The sequence below is a fragment of the Amphiura filiformis genome, chromosome 5 (assembly GCF_039555335.1).
Source record: "Amphiura filiformis chromosome 5, Afil_fr2py, whole genome shotgun sequence".
NCBI classification, from domain to species: domain Eukaryota; kingdom Metazoa; phylum Echinodermata; class Ophiuroidea; order Amphilepidida; family Amphiuridae; genus Amphiura; species Amphiura filiformis.
Genome location: NC_092632.1, coordinates 71885554 through 71904238, shown reverse-complemented (window position 1 = coordinate 71904238; position 18685 = coordinate 71885554). Strand labels below are relative to the sequence as shown.

The window sequence follows — 18685 nt, the reverse complement described above, 5'->3', positions numbered from 1 at the left end:
ATGTAAGGGGTTTTGCAACAAAATAAATTTACCCCTTATCTAGAAACCACCTTTGCAATCAAATTTGAGCCCATTTGTTTGGACTACATTATGTAACTTGACTAATGCTTTGAAAATCAAAAAGAAAAATTTAAATATCTCATTTACTTTTTTAATTATGAATTTTTAATTAAATTCGGGAAAATGGCATTTTTTTGGTATTTCCGAAGCTACACCTTTTTTTAATTAAAATGATTTTTTCAAACATAGTGACCCAAAAACAGTTCCTTTTGGTTTTAATAGGTAAAGAACATTCCAGGCTACCATTACACATCAATAAAATTTAAAACAAAACAATTCTATATTCATTTTAAGTTCAGATTTCCGGAAATTCCCTAAGATTTCCCAAACGGGAAATATGCGATAACTCCGGAAGGGAAGGTAGTATGAAGGTCAAACAACTACCAAAATGTGTATTTTTACCCACACTATAATATTATGCCAATAACTCAATTTGGCCAAAAGTGGATGTAAGGGGTTTTGAAACAAAGCTCTTCATATCAGAAATATCGGGCCAAAATACAATGTAAAATTCTAACGGCAAGCCATAAAATCCAGGTGTACAAGAGTATTATACAATTCCGAATTAGAAAATGGCTGCTCAAGGAATATTGCTTACTTTCCTCACTAAGCTTAGGAATGTCAATATTATCAAAAAATTCATTAAGCTTCATTAGCATTGCCATCAATCATTCAAAAGTTGTGCGAACGCTGGCGATTTGAACCTGTAGACTGCAATGACCGCACATAATGATCATTAATGTTGTCTTGATAAGCGCAATCCATCAAGTGCGAGCACCAATATTCCAAGGCCATGTACAGCACCAAGCATTTAGAACCCTCCACTGTAACTGCCTGTGCTCTCATATATCCAACCTGTCAAAGGGAATCGTAAAATATGAACTTAATTAAAATTAATTTACTTTATCTTAAACGGATTCAACTAATGTATACATCTCAAAAAAACAACTAACCCCCTTAAATAATGGCCATTATTCAAAAAGGGGCTATTGCATTATAAATCTGTAAAATGCGCTGGAAGCAGAATTTATTTCTGCACATTTTGACACCTCATTTGTAGCAATTGACTAAATATTGACGTCACAGCGTACATTTAAATCAATGTAACCCAAGATTTGAAAGTTGCAGTATAAATTGTATTGATTTTGTATTCAGTATAATGGAGGGAAATCTGTGTAATGATATCTGAGTGTTTTTTGTATTGTAGAGCCTGTCTCAAAAAAATAAATTGTGCAAGTGAAAAGCGCCCTATCTGGCAATTAGAAAATACCCGTGTGACATAATGCTTACATCAACGTCAAGGGCGTGGTCTTAGTTCGCCAATGCCATTTGTTCTGTTCAATTTGCTTGTTTTAATCTCGAGATATGTTTAGTTAAAGACGAAAGGGTAAAATCACAATTGTGCCACTTTTACTAGGGAAGAGGGCTTTACATGTAACAGTGATAGTCAAGTTTATCAAGAGTTCCTTCGTTAAATCAAAAGAATGCATCAATTACATAATACAAATTTTTTTGACTGTTTTTACTGTTTTATCATGATACAGGAATGATGATTCTCTTTTTCCACTTAAAAGAGATTAAAAGATAAATAGATATTTCACATTCTGCTGTAAAACTTAAATACATGTGCATGTCAATGATTTTATCATGGTAAATACTGTTCTCTTAGTCACTTAAGACATGTTAAAAGACAAACAAATATTGCGCACTTAGACATGTGATAGGTTAATGAACGCGTATTACTTGTTGGGAGAGATATTAGACAAAATAGTGCACGCGTGCTGATGTTGATGCGTCTAATGCATGCGCCTCGGGGGGCGTGTATTAGACGTATCAACATCAGCTATCATTGATTTACATGTACAGCTCTCTTCCCTAGTAAAAGTGGCACAATTGTGATTTTACCCTTTCGTTGTTAAATAAAGATATCTCGAAATTAGAACAAGCAAATTGAACAGAACAAACGGCATTTGAGAGCTAAGACTGCGCCCGTGACCATGGTGACGTTGATGCATGGAGGAAAGAGATGAGAAGGAACCACAACGACTTCGATCGGCCAAGTTTTAATCCGCTTATCTATTGACGCATGAAAAGAAACGCTATCAATGGTACTTCCTTTCATGTATGATCCATTTACCGCGATCGATGCTTGGCGAAATCATTACTGAAAAAAAACTATAACAAACCCATCCACGAACAAACAAACGCTACCCGGAAGTAAGACTCTGGAATTTTACTGATGCTCTGAACATGTATAGTAGCTTTGTTTTGGGATCTACAGTCAAACTGTTTTCTTGATCGTATTGTGTAGAAAATGTCCTTTAAAACATCGAAAAGGTCGTCAAAATCGGCCGTTTTTTTGCTGATAAGTTAAGATTTTGGTGACTTTTTCGATGAAAAATAGATGTAAAATGTTCTTTAATAATGCAAAATGTTCCGGTTGAGTCCGGTACATAAAACCTGTTTAATTTAATAGTTTATATGTGTATAATCGTAACTAGCTAACTCGTTTCAGTGCCAAAGACTGCCAACTCTGAGAAAAAAGTCATCAAAGTTCGGGAAAATTGGGCAAAATGGAAGAAAAAGATGTAGGCCATCAATGACCGATGATCACGTCACCAGAGAAAATCCTATAGGGTGCTTGCACGGAAGGTCATTAGTTCAAATCATCCTTCAAACACGCTCCAGAAGACATGCAAATACATGGAGTACAATACCAATCACCTATTTAACGCGGGGTATTGATAAAAGTAAATCCTCATGAATAACAATGTCAATTAAATGTCGGTAAAGGGAGTGGACAAAGTGAATGCGTTCGTTGTGGTTCCTTCTTATCTCTTTCTTCCATGGTTGATGTAAGCATTATTTCACAACGGTATTTTCTAAATTGCCAAAGAGGGCGCTTTTCACTTGCACACTTTTTTTGGAGACAGGTTGTATGTAAGTGCAACTTTCAAATCTGGACCTCACTACATTAAATTGACCGGTGTTTTATTGTTTTCTGGACTATCGTATCAAATGAGGTGTCAAAATGCGCAGAAATCAATTCTGCTTTCAACGCATTTTACAGATTTGTAATACAATAATCCCTTTTGGAACAATGGCCATTATTTAAGGGGGGTTAGTTACTTTTTTAAAGATGTTTAGGCTATATCCACAGAACAAAAGGGAAGAACAGTTACTGAGTGTGTGCATTTGAGACGAGAAAGTATACCTTTTATTAATTTCGGCAATCTTTAATACCAATTATATCAATTGTTTTCAACGTGTGAAAGTTTCACTTTTAATTAGGATGGCCCTTACAGATCGATAAAGAACTAACTCTCTTTTGTGATTATTTGGCTTTGATCATGTTTATGTAAAACATTGCTTTTTTAATTTTGAAATATCACTTACCAACAAGGTATCCAGCCAGAATACGGAATACTCCATTCATTGCCATTCGCAATCCAAATGCTTGCGATAGTAAACGCTCTTTTGCAATAGTTTTGATATGAACATCACAAAGTGGTTTTAAAACTCCAGCACCTAAACAGTAGAGTATATTAGCTATTAAAATGGTTGTTAAGGAGTTAGTCCACGGATCAACCATCAATGCAAATGCTGTTAATATTCCGGATAGATACAGTATCGTAGGAACGCTGATCAAATTCTTAGAAACAAATGGTATGTAGATCAATCTTCCAATTAGATTAGCAGTTCCAGCAGCAGTTGCAGAAAAAGCTGCTTCGTAGGGTGTCAACCCTTTGACGATGCAATGGGGGATGAAATATACAATCCATCCAGTTTTGGAAAAACTGTCACAGGACATCATGAATATGGCTGCCACAAATGAGGTGTTTTTAAAGAGTGAAATCCCTGTAAGTTCTAGAACCTGTTGCCATCGCGGAGGTAAACACTTTTCACTTCGCCAGCCGAATGATTCATTCTCGGCTTCTTCGTGGTAACCTCCGCATTCCTCTTCCAAAGCATCATAGGAGTTTAGCACATTCTTACCAATGTTAAGTTTTTCACCATCACTATCAAACTGGGATGGACGGAGCAAGCTACCAGCAACGATTCCGTGACAACATATTGCACCAAGTAACATGACAGTACCTCTCCATCCGTAGGATTCTAAGAGCATTTGTGTAAGAGGAGCAAATACTACCATGCCGAGAGATATTCCAGCGTATGCTACCCCACTTGCAAAAGGGTAAAGTCTGTCAAAATATCGCCCGAGAAGTGCCAGGGATGGAATTAATAGTAGACCAACACCTACACCTGAAAATATTAAGCAATCATGATGCAGTCATGTCTACAGTAGAATTCATCTCGACCTTTGCAGGACTTAAACCCCATTAAAAGCTATTAAACCAAGATAACACTCATTGAAGCAGCTCAACTGATTAAATCAGATCTTCTCTGGTTGTGCACAAGTGTCTGTTTTACATGTGCGACATCGCAATAAAGCTGGTATTATAGCTTCAGTTGGGTAACCGATTATAAAGGAAACGAAAGGAAACAATGGTATGTGTACCTTTGTTCACGAAATGAGACAATGACCTGCTTTTTGTTAACCAGCATTCTTCAAAATGAGCAACATAATGATTGTTGACTTAACACGGTTTGGAAATAATTTCTTCATATTTTTGGTGTTATCTGTCGTTTACATATCCTTCCTAAAACACAAAAGTGCGACCCTCTCCAAACATCTAAATTAGCTAAAAATGTTACAAAACTATATTTTCTAAAACCTATTTAGAATAGTTTAAATGTAGCTTGTACCGTTTTTTTGTGGCATCCTTCAGAACGGAGCGGTCCGTTACCAATAGCTCAATCTTTTCGGTCAAATCTCCATTCAATTAACACGGGGAGTTGGCTAGCTATGAGCTAGCTATGCTTTGCCCTCACTCATATTTTACAAAAGTGCGACCATTTCTGAACATCTAACCTAGCTGTAATTTTAGAGAAACATATTTGCTAGAAGTTTGGAGAATAAATTAAATATTGGCTGGTTATTTTTCACACAGTGATGTTAACTAGGCAAGTGTCCATTCGTCCAACATACATCATTTGTAGAGGTCACGCGTCAATGGTGAGAGCACTGTGTATTGTGTATAGGAACACGGACAGTAACTGCAGTATGTATTTTACGTTTATTTATGCAAAAAATATGTTTTGTTAATAATGTCAATACCAGAGGATGATAATCTTTATGAGGCAAAAAATGTCTCAAAGTGCTTGGAAGTTTTAAAACGAATGCTGAATGCGTTTTTTTTTTTTTTAAAGTTTTTAAATTTTTGATGTCATTTGCGAGTGTTTAAAAGTACACAGCATAAAATTGCGGTTCATTACACAATTCAAGTACAAATATCAGTTGCTTTATACCTATAATGTAACCAAGTAAATTTTCTACAAAATATTTCTCAAAAATTCATGATTTTACGGCAAAACTGATACAAATATTTAATTTGAAAAAAAAAAAGAATTTGCCTTTTCAACTGAAATTTACGTGCTAAGAAAAGCGAATGCTCGCGGGCGCTTTGAGACATAATGTTTTTTTTTGTTTAGCATCAGATAATATTGCAAAACGTGATAGTGCTATAAGACCAACTATAAGATTGCATGTTCTCTTTGTATTAAAATATTATTTATTCCTTCCAATTTAGAAGAAAATCTTCGAAAAGCAAAAAAGTGGCAGTGTTTCCAAATCTTACAAGAATTGTTTAAATCCAGTGCAACACCGGTATATGGACTCCGTATTATCATTTCGTTGAGTTATACCTACAGATTGTCATGATTGTGGATGCTTTTAAATTTGTATATAATATTTATTTGTAGACATCCTATTTTCTATCAGCTTACATGACTTGTGAAGTTGTTAGCATTACAATTGATCAACAATAGATGTATTTTACAGAAAATATGATGCTTTGCTGTCAGCCTTATTTTGTTGGTAAAAATATCGGACTTTACGCTACATATTATAATTGGTCTGATTATCATTGTCAAAATTGAATGATTGCTCTGTCTGTAGTCGGATGCTCTAGCTTCTTTATTTTCGTTGCAAATCATTTTCTAAAGCAGCTCCGTAAGACTTCCTGAGTTTCCTCCCGTAGTTGTTGGTTGGTTTTTGTTTTTAAAACATCCTAGGCCTTATGTAGTAATAACCTTCAGACCTAGAATATATACTAGTAGTATAAATACCTACCATTTAGTATCGATACGCACAATATCAATACCTCTATACGTGTTGCAAACGAAGCAGCAATCATCCCAAAACCAGACAGGATACCACCTGCAACACCAAGATACCTGGTGTCTACAAGATCCGTACATGCACCTATTATTGGACCTATAGAGGAGAAAAACAATTTGAAATCACCAAAGACACGTAGTTATTCCCGGGAGGCGATTATTTTTTCCCTAACAACGATGCGTAATACACTAAGCCAAAAAAGAAACTTATAATTTTTCACAAGGTCATATCTTAAAATCCTGTCCATCAAAATTAACCAAAATTACACACAGGGTTGACTCACTACTCTACTCTAAACATGCTAAATGCATGTCATGCAGTAACCAAGTAGTTGTCCAACTGACACAACAGCGAAATGTACTGATATAGAACAGCTTCCTGGACCACATTCACAGCCCAATAATTGGCACCCAGCACAAGAAATCTGTGAGAATCTTTGAACAGATGATAATTTACAAAACGGTGCTGCTTTCTGCTTTTCACGCACTTTCTTTAAGAAACAGGTCTTGATCCACACTATTTCACTTACTCTTTAGGAATTATCATCTGTGCAAGGACCTTGTTCACATTCTCACAGATTTCTTGTGCTGGGTGCCAATTATTGGACTGTGAATGTGGTCCAGGAAGCTGTTCCATATCAGTGCATTTTGCTGTTATGTCAGTTAGACAACTGCTTGGTTACCGACATGTGTTCAGAGTAGAGTATTGAAGTAATCCGTAATAGTATTATAGTATATTGTGTGTATGCGCTTTATTCCGTAATCAATAAATATGATAAATAAACGCCTTTGTGGTAGAACGATTCGTAGCATAGTAGCATAGTCCCTGGACTATGGATTGATAGATTGTTGGTTCGAACCCCGGTTCAACCCTAGATTTTAATTCTGATCAATTCCTTTATATTTTGTTAAAGTAAGAGGAAATAGTGACGGTAAAAAGCCCGTTACGTGTAATATCAAGCCTCATATACTTATATACTTGTGCGATGCAAATGTGATACGGGAAAAAATATCGCTCCCACATGAAGTACAGTAACGAGCAACCCAGGAAAGGCTGCCAGAAAACGTTTTAATGTTGAGTTCAATAAAAGTTATCAAAACAAAATATTTTTAACGTTGACCAAAAACACATTTTGATAACATTTTAAAAACATTTTGGCATTCTGAAAATGATTTGAAAGTGACATTTGACCGTGACATTAATTGCGCTCTTAAGGATTCCTATAGCTGTAAGCTCAAAATTTTATTTGGGTTTGCAGTTTTTGTATCATGACGTTTTATTGTTGTAAAATCATTTCTATCCAACATTACAGGCTACAGGATGGTAATGAATTTTTAATTGGGCCATTCCATTTAAAATCCACACTACCCCTGTGGAAGATTTTGGAAATATCTTCCACAGGGGGAGTGTGTTTTTGAATGTAATTGGTTAATAACCAATGGTTATATATAGTTAATAATTTTGAAACCCATACTCCCTTTTATGGCTTTACCTATATCGTCCACTACTGGAGTGAGTTTATCAAATGGAAGTTACCCAATTGTCTATTCTATTTGAAACTTATACTCCCTTCGTGGAAGACTTTAGCTAAATCTTCCACAGGGGTAGTGTGGATTTTAAATGAAATAGCCCATTATCACACTCACCTGAAAAATCCTTGACAGCGTTCATTAAAGCAATCATACCTCCAATCATCCAGGTACGTGTGGCAAATTGTTGTTGTAATGTAGGAAGAAGAACTGCCAATGATTTAATAGTACCATCCCATAACATCATGGTCATGAAGGAACTTAACAAAATCATCCAAGCCCAACCTGAATCCGTTGCGTAGTTTGCTCTTCGGTCCTTCCTTGTCATGATAATGAACTTCACTAATGTGGATATAACACTTGTGTGTTATAACACTTGTGTTATATTCAACTCCAAAAGCTAAGAGAGTGTTGGAACAAATATGTTAGACAATTTGCAATGAAAATATTGACACCACGAGGAAAGCTATGACATTATAATTATAGTCGGTAGTGTAATGAAAGGAATGTCATTATCGCTCTATATACATTTCTATTTATTGTTTGTTTGCCACCAAATGACTATGCGGCTGTCACACTTCACCGGATCGGCCTTATGAAATGGGTAAATCTGTTTTTGTTCGTCATTGTTCAGTTTATGTAGCCTACTTTTTACAGTGCGACGGCAACTTCGTGACCTCTTGTTCGACAGAACAAAATTGCAGGAAAGACAGTGGCAAAAACATGTATTGCATTGATATTTCAAAATAATTATAAATTAATGACTGGCCTAACCCCCTCCCCCACACACCCACACAGTAAAATGAGGTGACATTACTTTTTATATTTTGTAAGACAAGGCAGTGTTTTGCATAAACATCACTAGACGATTATTAATCGATATATGGACAGGACCGTTTTGTGAGTGTTTCCCAAAAAGCCGTATTTGCCGGCTTATTTTCAACATTTTATTACGTAACAGCAGAGGTCAAGCCGGTAAAAAATACCGGAAGTGCGCTAAGTTACCGTCGTAAAGCATGTATGTATGTACAAGACGCGCTAGAACGTACGTTGTGCATCTGGTGAGAGTTTAAATTTCGCACTACACAGCGCCGCAAATTCCACAGATAGTTGTGTACGATGTAGTTAATGGAAATGACACGTGCCCGGAGGATTTAAACCATAACGAGATCTGGGCGACCAATCGCAAGGCAGATCCATAAGATGCATTACATCTTGGCCAATTGTAGTATGCCAGAAATTAGACAATCTCATCCACAGCCAACCGTATTAAGCAAGTTAACCGCAATCCAATACTCTAGTCCACTTGGGAAGCTAATACAAATGTGAAAATATATCAATTGCGCACAAATTAATACAAATCTTTTTGCTTAAGGTTAGTAATTATTTTAAACTGTTGTGATTTGGTAGATAACAGCATCTTACGAATGGTAGTGAGCTTTGGCAAAAACTGCATTGCTCAATTCATAGCGAGCGTGTAGAAGAATTAAAATACCACAGATATACTTTTATAGGTGCTGCGGTTCTTGAGTTACGTTGTAAAGATGGCTGAAACAACAACACTTTTGTAAAATGTACATAACTCACTAACAACAATAAATTAAGCAAGTTTGCAAAGTATACGATTTGTAGAATGAACTTTTGCAACACATCAAGGTGTTAATTTTCAATAATATATTGATCTAGATAATGAAAATCGATTTTTAGGTTGTTTCGACCAACAATACCTCGTCTACCCTTAAATGTAATATGCACAATATATGAGTATATGCACAATGGGCAAGTGGACTACTGAGAAATCTAGACATACCAAGACTGCAAGCGTGACTAATCTTCGTGCCATTGAAAAGGAGAAAACTCTTAAGATAAATAAATTAAGTATTAATTGAATAACAAAATTATTACACATGGGGTGATTCCGAATTTGTAACATGTTATCAAAAACAACATTTGAAAGTACATGTATATATAAGTATATTTGAAAGTAGTCAATTTTGCTGCACAGTAGTATCCAGTGGCGTAACCAGTGGGGGGGCCGGGGGGCCAAGCTGCCCCCCGGACACAAAAAAACTGGGAAGAAGAGCAAAAAATTGGGAAGGGGAAAAGGGGGGAAGGAGAGAAAAAGAGGGAAGAAAAAAGGGGAAGGAGAAGAGAAAAAAGGGGAAAAAGAGGGAAGAAGAAGAGAATGGGGAAAGAAGAAAAGAAAAAGAGGGAAGAGAAAAGGGGAAGGAGAAGAGAAAAGGGAAAGAAAGAGGGAAGAAGATCTATATTTCATTGTGCAATTTTGTACTCTGAACACTGGATTTTTAGCTTCTAATATGCCAAAACCATGAGCTTCAGGGGGCTCCGCCCCCCTTGACCCCCGCCGGGGCTTTGCCCCTGGACCCCACCCGTTTATCACTTCGCGGCAAGCCGCTCGCGATGCGCACATAAATAATACAACTTTTGGTCAAAAATTGGGAAATTTTTTAATCTTGCCCCCCCCCCCGAAGGTCAGGTCTGGTTACGCCCCTGGTAGTATCGTGTTGCTTACCGCCGTTGCATTCCATTCAAATGTACAGGAAGACCATCCCCTATGTAGAAGGTCACTTCGAGACTTACTGTCTATAAGCTGTTATGGCAGCGCGGAGGTGGTCACGTGTGTATTTATAAATACGTATTTATAAATATAGTCGAAGTATACTGGTAAACGGTACACCATTATTGCAGAAAAAAATAATGCGTAACGTCACAGTTTTATGCAAATTGTAGAGTTAATCTTGAGGATTGTGACAAGTGTAAATTTTGTGGAAAAGTGCACAATTTGCATAAAATATTTATAATTATTATGTATTTTTTACCTTATTTATGTACCTAGCATGATTTTCACATAATATGTGACCGTACAGCACGAATGAGCCGTAAATGTCCTCAATTGTATTCTGAGTTACAGTGTAAAATGGGCATGAAGGTCATATTCATAGGTATTTCAATTTGGTGCTACGTGTATCTCATTAAATGAGGTACACGTAGCACCAAATTGAGGTACCTATGAATACGACCTTCATGCCCATTTTACACTGTAACTCAGAATACAATTGAGGACATTTACGGCTCATTGTGCTGTACGGTCACATATATGTTACGCCAGTTTAGTGTTAACGGATGGGTAGGGTTTTATTGTAGTTGATGACCTGTGTGACAATAGAACATTAATAGCAAGATTTAGTTTCAAACAAGTTACATTTTGGGTTTAGGTTTTGGCAACAGCGTTGTAATAACGTTAAATGTTGGGTTATATAAAGGTCAGGAATACGTTATAAAACGTTTTGCATGAAAACACACTGCAACAACATTTTAAAAATGTTGTCAAAATGTTATTGTGAAATATATTTTGCGAACATTTTTCGCCATTTTTTTCCCAACATTTATCACTATGTTAGAATATTTCGAGTAAGTTATCAAACAAATATTTTTGAATGTTATGAAAACGTTTTATATTCCCTTTATGTAACCCGAGTTTACCCGACATTTAAACGTTTTATGTTTGCTGGGTACTCTTCATCAGTAGCTAGTATTTAATGATGTTCTATTAGTCACATAGTAACATATTCAAATGCTTATTAAATACAATTATCAAAATATTAAAGTTCTTTTCAAGATTTCCAAATATATCTCTAAATAATTGTGATCATGAAACTAAATTAATTAACTTTAAATATTATCATTAAATATGACAATAGTATTACTCATCACCTTATTGTTCAAATCATAATTTTAGGCCAAATCAAGTAATTTAGAATATGATAATTAATCATACATTTGAATTTCTGAATCAAAACAATAAACCGAAATATGAAATTGGTATTAATCATATTGATGCTAAATCCAACATGTAACTAAATCATGATTGATAATTTATCAAAAGAATTGGTAAATTCAAGTATCTTAATCTTTGAAATATAACAACTAATTATTTAGGCTTCTTATTTACTTAATGGTTTCTTACAGGGTGTCCCTGAAAGAACTGTATCGTCGGAAACGTAATTATTTGGGTATTTTAACGCCAAAACTAAACATAACTAAATACTTGGTGTGGTTGAGGAATAAATCAGCTACCACATACTTTTTGAATTTTGACAATCATCATTTATTTAGTTACGTTTGGTTTATGCGTTTAAGTACCCAAAAAATCAGGGACACCCTTTTTTTAACACTTATTAAAACTACTACAATGTATCTATGTTATTTTTACATGTATTCTGTTACGATGACATCAGCATTGGTCCTTTTATTTACAACATCATCACATAGAGAAGCCAAGCTAAAATCATCTGTTATCATAACATGACAATTTAACAAAAGACTAAATTCCACTTTTTAACCATCATCAAATAAAACGACCTACATAGCATTTTATTTGCAAATCATGGCCAAATGAGTTTCAATAGAAAGTGAAGGTCTCGTCACTATGCTTAGTTGGGTGGTGTTTTCATATTGCTTAGATAACACTTATTAAGCCCAAAATGCGACTTTCTTACATAATCCTAGATAGAGCTCGGACTGGAAAGGACTTTTGGGTGCTAATTATGGCAATACTCTTAACCTAATATCTCATAACATGGCCTATATGTAATACAGGTAGGCCGTATATATATGAAAAAAATTACACTTAGATATTTTATAAGTGTCTATAATCTTAACTAAAACAATACTCTTATCTTATATCATCATAATATGATAAATATACACCTAAAAGGAAAACTGATAATATCTTTAAACTGATAACATACCTCTTTAGGTGAGCACAAGATCATCTTAGAACATAGCAATATCCAATGTAGGCAGTAGTACAGAAGATCTTTGTCTTTAAATTTCATCTTTCTTCATAATGCCAAATACCTTATTCTAAATCTTACCAAGATATGTCATCTAAAAGATAAAGTTACTGTTAACAAATATTAATAAAAGTTTGGTAAATTTACATACCTGTGTGACAGTAAAACATTAACATCAAGATTTAGTTGGTTGTACACTTCATCAGTAGCTAGCATTTAATGCTGTTAACCACTGATGCAGACAAGATACATATTTGGTGCATAATACACATCAATATGAACCTCGCGCCAATCGATCCGGGTTCAAATAAATAAGTGACGTATTATAACCCTGAAAATATTGACCCAAATTGTATGATTTTTCTTATATAGAACTGTTAGGTGTATATACGACCCCCAGGTTTATTTTATTGTATTCCTTATTTTTTCTCATTCATTTGATTTTGATACCACCCCGGTGCTGCGTGCAAAACCACATACCTTTGCAAAATATGATATTTTGCATATGCAAAATTACATACTTTCCAAAAGTATGTAGTTTTGCATATGCAAAACTACATACTTCGGCAAAATATGTAGTTTTGCATATGCAAAATATCATACTTTACGGTCACTATGAAAAAATACAAGTTTTGCTGGGAAACCCCGTGCAGTTCGTGTTTGTTAATAAGGGCGCATGTCATGATTGGTAACTTATATTTTAAAAGGCAAAATATAGCGGACTGTGTATGTAACAAATGAATTCAGCAATATCTGTATCTGTCTCCACAATCCTAAAGTATATAGGCTACATATAATATAAATTATTCTTTGAAAGTAGAGAATATTAGAACAGTGACCATATAAATCCATTCTGCCCCTAAAGCGAACAACACATAGGGCCTACACGGCCTTGACCTGCGGTTGTCTAAATTCTGAGGGATTTGCATGCTGGTCAGGTAGAAGATAAATAACAGAGTGACCTTCAGCTTCTCCGTGTTTGGTCAGACCTACCGTATAGGCGTAGGCTACATGGGGTGTATCCTGCATAAATTAGTGTTCTTGTTCAAACCGGAGACTAGTATACCTCAGGTTCAAACACATGTTTCACACTTAAGGGTAGACGAGGTATTGTTGGTCGAAGCAACCTAAAAATCGATTTTCATTATCTAGATCAATATATTATTGAAAATTAACACCTTGATGTTTTGCAAAAGTTCATTCTACAAATTGTATACTCTGCAAACTTGCTTAATTTATTGTTGTTAATCAGTTATGTACGTTTTACAAAAGTGTTGTTGTTTCAGCCCTCTTCACAACGTAACTCAAGAACCGCAACAGTTTAAAATAATTAATAACCTTAAGTGTACGCCGCATGACTGTATGTTTCTGTTTTCAGGGATGATTATAATGTCTAATAAATGATGGGGGACATTAATTTGGTGGTATGCACCCTTACAACACACATCGCGCGGTGTTTCTTTATGCAAAATAAAAGTTATGCAAAACATCATACTTTGTTAGTATGTAGATATGAATGCTATACCGGGGATAATACTAGAAACCATTGACCCACCATAAAACTCTTTAACCCACCATGACATCCCTTGACCAACCATATTAACCTTTGACTCACCATGACACCTCATGACCCACAATGACACTCAAGATGATCCATACTCCTTGACCCGCCATGATACCCCTTTACTCACCATGACCCACCATGACACCCCTTGACCTACCCTGACGCCTCTTATCCCACCATGACACCCATTCACCTACCATGATACCCAGCAAACACAAAAACGTATTTAAAACGTTTTAAACATGTTATATTTTGGGTTTTGATTTAGATAAAAATGTTTTAATAACATTAAATGTCGGGTTATATGAAGGTTAAGAAACGGTTTAAAACGTTTTGTATGAAAACACACTACAATAATATTTTTAAAATGTTTTCAAAATGTTATGGTAATGATATTTTTGCAAACATTTTGGCCAAATATTTTGTCAACACTTAAAATCGCAGTGTGTTAGAATATTTGCAGTATAGGTTATCAGCAAATGTTTTTGAATGGTATAAAAACATTTTACACCCTTTATAATATCCTTTATACAACCCGACATTTAAACGTTTACTGGTAACCTTTTCTAACCTTTTGCAAACGTTTTGTGTTTGCTGCAGTACCCATTGGCCCATACTGACATCCCATGACACCCCGTTTTGACCCATCCGTCTTTCCTTTGACGCACTCCCTTGCCACAACATAGCACGTGCCCTTGACAGACCATGACATTGACACCCTTTGACCCTCCCGAAAAACAACAATGAGGGATAAGGCTCTAGAGATTTTATTAATTGAATATTTATTTAATTATTAAAAATGCTTCTGGTTGTTCTTTTAATGATATTATTTTATAGTTTATATCGAGAATACGGGAGTGCAACATGATGGAATAGTGAAGTAAACAAACTTAGGAGTAAGGAGGAATGATTAGCTAGGTAAGTGAACATGTTTGATAAATTTTGTCTGTTTTGATTAAGGGATCTGGAATGAGCGTTTTGAGCGTTTGGACAGTATTTTTTGTGGGACATATAGAGCACATCAGACATATCGAATTATATTCTGAATACGAAGAATGTTTTTCTGATATCAAATAATTTTTTGAAATCACGATATAATACAAATTTTATGACAAACTATTAAAATTTGATATTTTTCACATTTTTGATATATAACAGTCCTCGAAGTATATTTTATAAATCTAATGACATATTCTTAAAATTCTTAAAGTGTATGTAGCTAGGAGAAAAGCCGACGATCAATTGAAAATTTTGACCTCTTATATTGAAGATATGGATTTTTTCCCCCAAAGACCTAAAAAAATCCATATCTTCAATACGAAAGGTCAAAATTTTCAATTGATCGTCGGCTTTTCATCCCACCTACATACACTTTAAGTATAAATCATCAGATTTATAAAGTTACGTATAAATCATCAGATTTATAAAGTTTACTTCGAGTACTGTTAAATATCAAAAATATCAATTTTAAATCATTTGCCATAAAATTTCAAAAAATCAAAATTATTTGATATCAGAAGGACATTCTTCGTATTCAGAATGCAATTCGATGTGTCTGATGTGCTCTAATGTCCCACAATAAATACTGTCCAAACGTTCATACCCCACCCCTTAAGTTGCAACCAAACTTTTTATGTTGTAATATCATGAATATAGATATGCCAAATTGGCAAATCAAACCTGGTGAAATGAAAAAACAAAAAACAAAACAAAAAAACAAAACATCCCACCCTCCCTCCCACACACACATAAACAAAAACAAAGTTTAATAACTGCAATTTGCCTAATCATTTCTGCCCCCCCCACCTTTGTTCCATAGGCCTAACCATTAAGGTATAGGACATTTTTTGTTTTTGCTCTAGCCCCGCCCCGAATGAAATGTATTTAATTATGTTTGTACTCACTCAGGTAGCATTGTGTGTGAATTTTACATCCGAACTAAGTGCTATTCTTTTTATGGGCATTTTAGAGTGTCTAAAATGGCCCAAAATGAGGGTTTTAAAATATTGCCGTCCATTTCTAATCGTCACCCCCCCCTAGACTTTACATGTAAAATAATCAATGGTGCGATGCAGAGTTACAGCGTACGTAGAGTGCAGGGTAATGCATTCAAAATTGTTTTCACCAATCGCTATGGTATTTAATCCTGTTTACATCACTACTTCTGCAGCGTTCTGTAATGTTGAGCCTTTTAAAACTCAAGAAAAGCCATTTAGAGAAACAAATTTAAATCTTGCACTAAACCTATTTACAACTCACAAGTGTCTGATTTAACTCAAATTTGGTCCTACAACCGGAAGTTCTATCCTATTCATGATAACAAATCTCAGTTATTATGATTAAGAATAGTGGAATTACAAAATTTCTTCAGTATTCCTTAAAGTACTGTGTTACTACTTTCTGACGTTGACTGAATTTATAATCTCTGAGCAACGGCAACTTCGTGACCTCTTTTGTTCGACAGAAATATTTTACGGGTTGTGAGCACGGTGTTACGTAACACAATGTTGAAAATTTAGCCGGCAAACGCGTTTTAGCAAAATAGCTCCATGGAAGACACGTGCCGTTTTCTGCTTACATTACGAGCCATGACCACGGATAAGATACCGAACGTTCTTGTAAAGCAACAAACTGTAAAAATTGAATTGTATGGAAAATAATGAAGCCTGAATATGCCCAAAGTAGCAGGGAAAATGAGCAAAACTGCGTGTCACAATCACAAAAACGTTCATATCATCAAGCAAGAAAACGGCGGTCATGTTAAATAATAATTAAAGTTAGAGTGCCTGAAAATTTTTTGATATTTGATAGCTTCATATTCCTAGTCGTATGTTGAACATGTTGAAATATTGGCTTTCATCACGCGATGTATACCCGGGGATTGTATTATACGACTGATTGTTTTCCTTATAAACAAACTTTCATTATTAATTGTCCATTGTTGGTTATTTACATTGAAAAAGTGCTTCTAAAGTTCAAACAATTTTAAAGTCAGCATAAATTTTGGTATTACATTATTTTGATGAGCCATTGAGTGAGGAGAATAAGATTGCTTTAAAACCGAACCTATCGAACAACTCATATGGCTTAGCGATAAATCATCGGATGCCCGAACTACTATAGACTCCTGGTTCGAACCCCGGTTGGGTACTTCTTCTTTTTTTAAATCCTAGGTTTTCTAATTTTGTTAAAGCCATAATAATATACGATGCAAATTTCAGTTCAGTTATTCTTTGCCACAAATTATGAAAATATTTATAATACTGGTAAACAACTGCCAGGAAGGGTTTAAGCAGAAATAATGAGATAAAATGAAAGAAAAAGAAAACACCAATTATCTTGACCACTGCTGTTCTATGAGGGGAATAATAAGACATCAAAGAGTCTCTCAAATTTGGCTGATTCCAAGTAAGTGTAAGCCGGGGTGTATTCTTGGAACATACGTAAAAATTACAAATATGCCAAAAAATCAGTTTAAAAAACAACACCAAAAACATTCGTGCATTTTCCTGGTGGCACAGGTCACCAGTGGTCACGCATGATTACGACACGAGGTCTCTTTGAAAGCAACTTTTCAACCTACGACTTTGGAATGTATAATTATAGCAATATTATAATTGTGCCGGCCATAAAGACTTATCTCAGTGTTTGACTAAATTGAGTTCGGGGCAGAAAGCCTCAACTTAGAGTTGAGGCTTTCTGGCTAACTGCAATTTGCTATATTGAGATGTGGCTAAGTAGAAATGTGCTATATCTGCAATGAGATGTGGCTAAGTAGAATTGTGCTATATCTGTAATGAGATGTGGCTAAGTAGATTGTGCTATATCTGCAATGAGATGTGGCTAAGTAGAATTGTGCTATATCTGCAATGAGATGTGGCTAAGTAGAATTGTGCTATATCTGCAATGAGATGTGGCTAAGTAGAATTGTGCTATATCTGCAATGAGATGTGGCTAAGTAGAATTGTGCTATATCTGTAATGAGATGTGGCTAAGTAGAATTGTGCTATATCTGCAATGAGATGTGGCTAAGTAGAATTGTGCTATATCTGCAATGAGATGTGGCTAAGTAGAATTGTGCTATATCTGCAATGAGATGTGGCTAAGTAGAATTGTGCTATATCTGCAATGAGATGTGGCTAAGTAGAATTGTGCTATATCTGCAATGAGATGTGGCTAAGTAGAATTGTGCTATATCTGCAATGAGATGTGGCTAAGTAGAATTGTGTTATATCTGCAATGAGATGTGGCTAAGTAGAATTGTGCTATATCTGCAATGAGATGTGGCTAAGTAGAATTGTGTTATATCTGCAATGAGATGTGGCTAAGTAGAATTGTGTTATATCTGCAATGAGATGTGGCTAAGTAGAATTGTGCTATATCTGCAATGAGATGTGGCTAAGTAGAATTGTGCTATATCTGCAATGAGATGTGGCTAAGTAGAATTGTGCTATATCTGCAATGAGATGTGGCT

The 18685-nt window shown here is 35.3% G+C and overlaps 1 protein-coding gene across 1 annotated transcript; it reads right to left on the bottom strand.

Annotated features, from left to right (window-relative positions):
• Positions 1-771: 771 nt before the first annotated feature.
• Positions 772-8365, bottom strand: LOC140152372 (monocarboxylate transporter 13-like). Its single transcript, XM_072174677.1, has 4 exons — positions 7948-8365; positions 6254-6397; positions 3457-4323; positions 772-915 (listed from the first exon to the last, which is right to left on the bottom strand). Exons 1-4 carry the CDS (start codon positions 8156-8158, stop codon positions 872-874), a joined length of 1266 nt encoding a protein of 421 aa, XP_072030778.1. The 5' UTR covers positions 8159-8365; the 3' UTR covers positions 772-871.
• Between the last annotated feature and the right edge of the window lie 10320 nt (positions 8366-18685).

What these genes read in the sequence shown, in the direction of transcription:
- LOC140152372 (XM_072174677.1), bottom strand. Translation starts at nt 8,158, where the DNA reads ATGACAAGGAAGGACCGAAGAGCAAACTACGCAACGGATTCAGGTTGG. An exon ending in CGCTGTCAAGGATTTTTCAG is followed by an intron (nt 6,398 to 7,947) that starts GTGAGTGTGATA and finishes TCTCCTCTATAG; the next exon opens with GTCCAATAATAGGTGCATGT. An exon ending in TCTGGCTGGATACCTTGTTG is followed by an intron (nt 916 to 3,456) that starts GTAAGTGATATT and finishes TCCCTTTGACAG; the next exon opens with GTTGGATATATGAGAGCACA.